General features: G+C 38.4%; 1 protein-coding gene across 7 annotated transcripts in view; it reads right to left on the reverse strand.

Moving 5' to 3' along the window:
* Window positions 1-2289, reverse strand: part of LOC127661261 (ryanodine receptor 1-like) — a 126573-nt gene extending 124284 nt beyond the window's left edge. For all 7 annotated transcript variants that reach the window (XM_052151895.1, XM_052151893.1, XM_052151890.1 and 4 more), the window contains exon 1: window positions 1987-2289. In XM_052151895.1, coding sequence (XP_052007855.1) covers window positions 1987-2034 — 48 coding nt within the window. In that variant the 5' untranslated portion in view covers window positions 2035-2289. The remainder of the gene's footprint in view (window positions 1-1986) is intronic.
* Between the last annotated feature and the right edge of the window lie 3722 nt (window positions 2290-6011).

Raw genomic sequence — 6011 nt, forward strand, 5'->3', positions numbered from 1 at the left:
TTCAGCAATTAAGTAAGGGATAATGTAGTCAGACAAAGTCAGATGGTTATTATCACAAAATAAACCTTGACAGTTTGATCAGGTTAACGGCGCAGATACAGTTTAGCAGTCATTTAAAAAAAATATGTGACTGCATTACTGTGATTGACCAATCAGAAACAAGTATTCAAGAGAGTCATGTAATAAATACTTGGATTCCTTTCCCTCCCATTCTCGTCCATGTTTTATGCATGAATTTCTCCTCCTTTTTTAGTATAGAGTTCTTGTTGTTTACTTTTTAGTCATATGTACATTGAAACACTTCAAATAGCATTTTATTAAAGTGACCTGCTTATATATTGTGCTTTTTGGTGACTGTCTTAATGCCAAACATGCGAACGGAACCCATTTCCACTTTGACAAATGAGAAGGCAGACAGTTTGGCAATTTTTGCTTCTTTCTTTCTTTTTCTTAATCTGTTTTTTCACTCACTGAGGTTAGTTCACAACACTATGGTCCCAATAAAGTGCATGGCGTGGCTTTCTGCTGTTGAAGCCCATCCCAGGTTCGATGTGTTGTGCATTCTGAGATGCTATTCTGCTCACTACAATTGTACAGAGTGGCTATCTGAGTTACCATAGCATTTCTGTCAGCTCAAACCAATCTGTCTATTGTCCATTAATCTCTCTCATCAACAGAGCGTTTCTGTTCACAGAACTGCCGCTCACTTGATGTTTTTGGCACCATTGGGGGTAAACTCTACAGACTGTCCTGTGTGAAAATCCCAGGAGACGAGCAGTTACAGAAATACTCAAACCAGCCTGTCTGGCACCAACAATCATGTCAGGGTTAAAATTACTGAGATTAAAAAAAAATCCCCATTCCAATGGTTGATGTGAACATTAACTGAAGATCCTAACCTGTATTTGCATGATTTTATGCACTTCAATGCTGCCACACGATTGACAGATTAGATCAGATTAGATCCTTTGCCCTGCTCTTTCTCTTACTACCCAAGTTTGAGAGATGAATGGGTAGAAGCCAGCTGTCCCCCCTCAAGGCGCTGGCCTGCTTGTTGCGGCTTCCTAACCCGTTTTGAAAGTCTCTCCTTTCCTGATGTAAAAATAGATAACGATGCAAACAGATGCACCAGCCGCTGTCTATCCACACACAGTCACATACATTCTTCAACTATCCAAATGACAGAATCTTCTAGAAGAAAAAGGAGAAAGATGCAGCACTTATAACATTAATTCACAGTCAGCAATGACAAAAGCAGGTCCCTAAAGATGTCATCCATCAATGAGTTATTAAGCAGACTATCAAAGTCCATAAGCAGGTAAAAAAATAAAAATAAATTCAGGGTAAGAACCAGGCTTGCAAAATGTCAATCAAAAGTTGTCCAAAAGACCCGTGTAGAAGATCAGTAACAATTTATAAAACCAGGCCAGCTGAAGAAACCAGGTGACAGTGGATAGGGAATTTATAATTTAAAAATATCACTTGGGGAGTTAGCAAACAAAAAAATGAGCAAGCACACTTACAGAGTAAAAGCAGATTAACAGATCTCCAAGCACATAAACATGCAGCGGCATTACTAACATTTATATTAGACTGATACAGAAGAATTGTTTAAAACTCCCTCATTAAAGGGATGCATCACCCAATAACGAAAATTCATGCAACTTCATGTGGATCCAAGCCAGTAGGCCTATTACTTTCTTTTGTCAATGGAACATAAAAAGAGGTGTTAGTCTCAGCCACATTCACTTTCATTGCATCTCTTTAGTGACAAAGTCTGACCATTCTCAGAAAAAAAAGAAAAAAGTCACTCAGGCTTGGAATAACACACAGGGTAGTAAATAATGACTGTATTTAAAATTTTAGGTAAAATATCTCTTTAAGATTCAACTTTAAGCCCTCCCAGACCAACAATCTGTTAAAAATATACTATCATTAAATCAGAGCAGTTTCCAACAACCACATGGGACAGTAGGCATCACTCACCGTCCGTAAGAACTGTATCTCCTCATCACCCCCCTCTCCATCTGCCATCCTTCTCCGAGGGTTATTTGCAGCTCCTCAAGAGAAATCAGACAATCCTCTGTCTGATTTTCTTCAGTGTGTTTCAGTGTCTTTCTCTCTCTCTCTCTCTCTGTCTCTCCCCCCCTCTCAGTGTGTGTGTGTGGGTGTGCTAGAGGACAGCATGAGTCCTGTAGCTCTCACAGTGGAGTGAGAGAGAGTGACAGAAGATTCAGTGCTGCTCCTGTCTCACTCACGCTCTATCTCTCTATCCCTCTCTCACTTTCCTCCTGCTCCCAGATCCCATGGATGGTTCTTTACCTTCTTACATATTTACTCCGCTCCCCTACACAACCATTTTTGCACAACTTGGCCACCCCCTTTCCCTAAAACTGATACTCCCACAAGTCTAGTAAACTATAAATGGAAACTGTGTATGTGATTTTGTGTGTGTGTGTGTGTGTGTGTGTCTGGATGTTTGTAAGACATTAACACACACACACACACACACACATACATATTCATATACCTATAAGAGACTAAATAAGAGACTCATCTAAATCTGTTTTGTTTAGACTCTCAGGGCCAGTGGTATCCCACTACGATATTTGTAAAAACACACTGAAAACAGCTTGAACAGAGAGTTGTCCAAATCTGAGCCAAACACAGCCAGATATATTGGGAACATACTGTATGTGTGCTCAGCAGGTGCTGTGACTTAAACAAAGTACCAACAGCAAACTAAAATACAAAACATTAAAATGTATTACATTTATCTGAAATATTGTATAAATGAAACTACATTTGAAATACATGACAAAAATTGTATATTACAATGTAATTGTAACAAACTGTTTAAATTGCAGTTAATCTTTGAACAAATACAAGATGATTCAGGACGGACCATGTCATTTTACGAAAATAAATACCTTATATTCATAAAATATAATGGCAATTTGCTGAAACTTAATTTTGTCTTTAGTATTTGCATTTGTGTAGGAGTCTGTACTCTGTATAAAGTATAAAATATAACTATCCCTATAAAATTAATGGGTGAAGCCTATAGCTCACAAACACAAATGTATCAAATGAAAGCAACAAGACACTAGCCAGACAGATGCAACAATGCAAGAGAATGGGTACCAACATTTTGAAGCTCTAAAATGCACATAAAGGCAGCATACAATTAATCAAGAAGACTCTTAAATCCATACATTCAGAAGCAATATGATGGGTGTGGGTAAGAAACAAATCAATATTTATGTCCTTTTATTTTATGTAAATTCTCCTCCCTGCCCAGTGGGTGGTGATATGCACGAAGACTGTGAATCACCAAAACAAACGATGAAGAATGTGAACGTGGAAGTGGAGATCTATAGTATATAATGACTAAAATATTGATGATTCTTGCCCACATTTTTCATATCACTTCTGAAGATATGGATTCAACCACTGGGGTCTTATGGATTACTATTATGCTGCCTTTATGTTCTTTTGGAGCTTTACAATTTTGGTACCCATTCACTTGCATTGTATGGCCCTACAGAGCTAAAATATTCTTCTAAATATCTTTGTTTGTGTTCAGCAGAAGAAAGAAAGTTATACACATCTGGGATGGCATTAGGGTGATTAAATGATGAGAGAATTATATTTTTTTGGGTGAACTTTTGTGGGTGAACTAATGAATATAAGGTGAATCTAAAAGGTGTTCATATTTTCCATCCCACACACACACACACACACACACACACACACACACACACACACAGCCATGTCAACACCTTGACAGTCTGACAACTGCATAAGCAACACACCTCTTAATATTACTCTAGGAAAATACAGTCAAGGTTCTGCAACCAACCACACACACACACACACACACACACACACACACACACACACACACACACACTCTCATGCAGACTACAAACAAATACAAAGATGACAACAAGCACCACCACTCACCTTTACAATCTCCATCTAAGTGTCATCTCTAAGCATGTCGCTCCTCTCTTCTAACTCCCCCTGCAACTGCATCTGAGAATGGAGTCACAAGGATGCTTATGGATTTTAGGGGATCATCTTGGCAACCGAGGACTGAACTTCATAGAGCATGCTCAGACACCACGTAATGAAAACTGGGATCTTGAGTGCATTTTCTTTGTGCCATCCAACAGTAATTTAATATGACCACTAGATGGAAGCGTATCATCTCAAAAACTCAGTAAACCTTCTTGTTCTTGGCTGCAAAATAAAAAAATATTTACGGTGCTTATAGGCTACTTAAACTTGAGAATAACGCATTGGGCGTTAAACAGAGAAAGTAATAAGCATTAAAAATGCTTAAAAGAAATTATTGTGTTTGTTTAAATTAATAAAATGCAGTGCGAGGTCAGCTGTAGCCTTGTCTTCACATCTTCAAAAATGTGCCTAATTCAACCTTAATAAAGCAACTTAAGCCATTTCACATCAAATTCCTTTTGTGACTCGAAAATAGCACTGGCGGTAATATTTTGAGTTTTTTAGGTGATATAATGGCACCTGTCCCGTTGATATTATGTGAATACTTTTCTCACCTCAACTTAAACGTTCTTCATTTCCGGTTGGTGGCTCAGGAGCGGTCGTTTCAGAAAGGTATGCCGAAACGTCTCGCGAGAGTCTCATGCACAATTTGTAATAGTCACAATTTAATTTATGATTATCATACATGTAAGGATTTGTGTAAAGACAATACAGTCCTAAAATATTCAAGGGTGGACATGGTAAAATATAGTGTGAGGATTCAACAAACCATTACAAATATTTCCTACGATGACCATAGTTTCCCGCCAAACTATCAAAGTTACACAACGTTTTTGGATCTTCTTGAAAGAGTGTCAATTTTTGAGTCAGTTTTATGACAGTAGAACCTAATACCAATTTTTTACATTTCACAGTATTTTTATGTCAATTAATAGACTACCTTGGTAATTTTAAACATGACAAAGCAGATGATACTGGGTGCCGATGTGGTTTCATGAGTTATGCAATCGCAATTGTAGAATTTGCATTGCAAGGTTTAGGCTGAAGATGACATGTTCAGAGTCAAGAATAAATATACTGTGCTATCAAGTGATGTAAGTATTATTCCACCTATTTCTGACAAATACACCACTTCCTTATATAAGTGCACATTTAAGTAAGTAGAATAGACTAAACTGTGGGCAGTGATTTGAAGAAGAAGAAAAAAACACTGATTCCTTGCTACATTAAAGTTTTAGGCTGGTTTAAATGATTAACCATTTTGAGGAAGTAATCAAAGGTGGAGTGATGAGCAAAGAGCCCAGTTGCAAGTTCATTTGGGCTGAAAACAAAGTCAAAACAGACCCACAAAGTATTAATGCATTTGCAGCAGTGTACAGCTAACCCAGTGATATCTGTGTCCCCATCGATACAGAACAGAAGAACCACATTTTCACAGAATTGATATTCTGGGTGTCATTCTGAAAGATGGCAGCTGATACATTCACACCCATTCTTCAACTGACAGAAGCCCCCATCGCTTGGCTTGTATGAGAATCCCACCTCTGTATGAAGACACACGGGCACAGGTTCCCACAGAGTTTGCATGCAGACACACACACGAACACACATGCACCAGTCTTTCCTATCAGCTCCCCTTTCCTCCATCTTTAACAAGGCATCCTTTCAGTCTCCCAGTCCAGCTGCACGTGGAGGGATTCAACCCTAGAGACACTGCCTCACTGTTAAAGAGAAAAAGAGAGATGGAGGACAGGGATGAAGAAGATTCAAAAACAGTTTACATTGATTGAAGGCTAACAAATGGAAGACACACAGCAGGTGATCCTGTAGAGACACGCAACAATTACTCATGTTTATCGAAAACACACCCGAAGGCTGGCCTTAAGGCAAATAACTGGTATGGTCTACACAAAGCTGAAATATTTGTTTTGCCATATATATGCTAGTGAGAGCAAAATATATCCTGTAACACAACTGGAAGAGCATGG

Source organism: Xyrauchen texanus, chromosome 21 (assembly GCF_025860055.1).
Source record: "Xyrauchen texanus isolate HMW12.3.18 chromosome 21, RBS_HiC_50CHRs, whole genome shotgun sequence".
Taxonomy (NCBI): Eukaryota; Metazoa; Chordata; class Actinopteri; order Cypriniformes; family Catostomidae; genus Xyrauchen; species Xyrauchen texanus.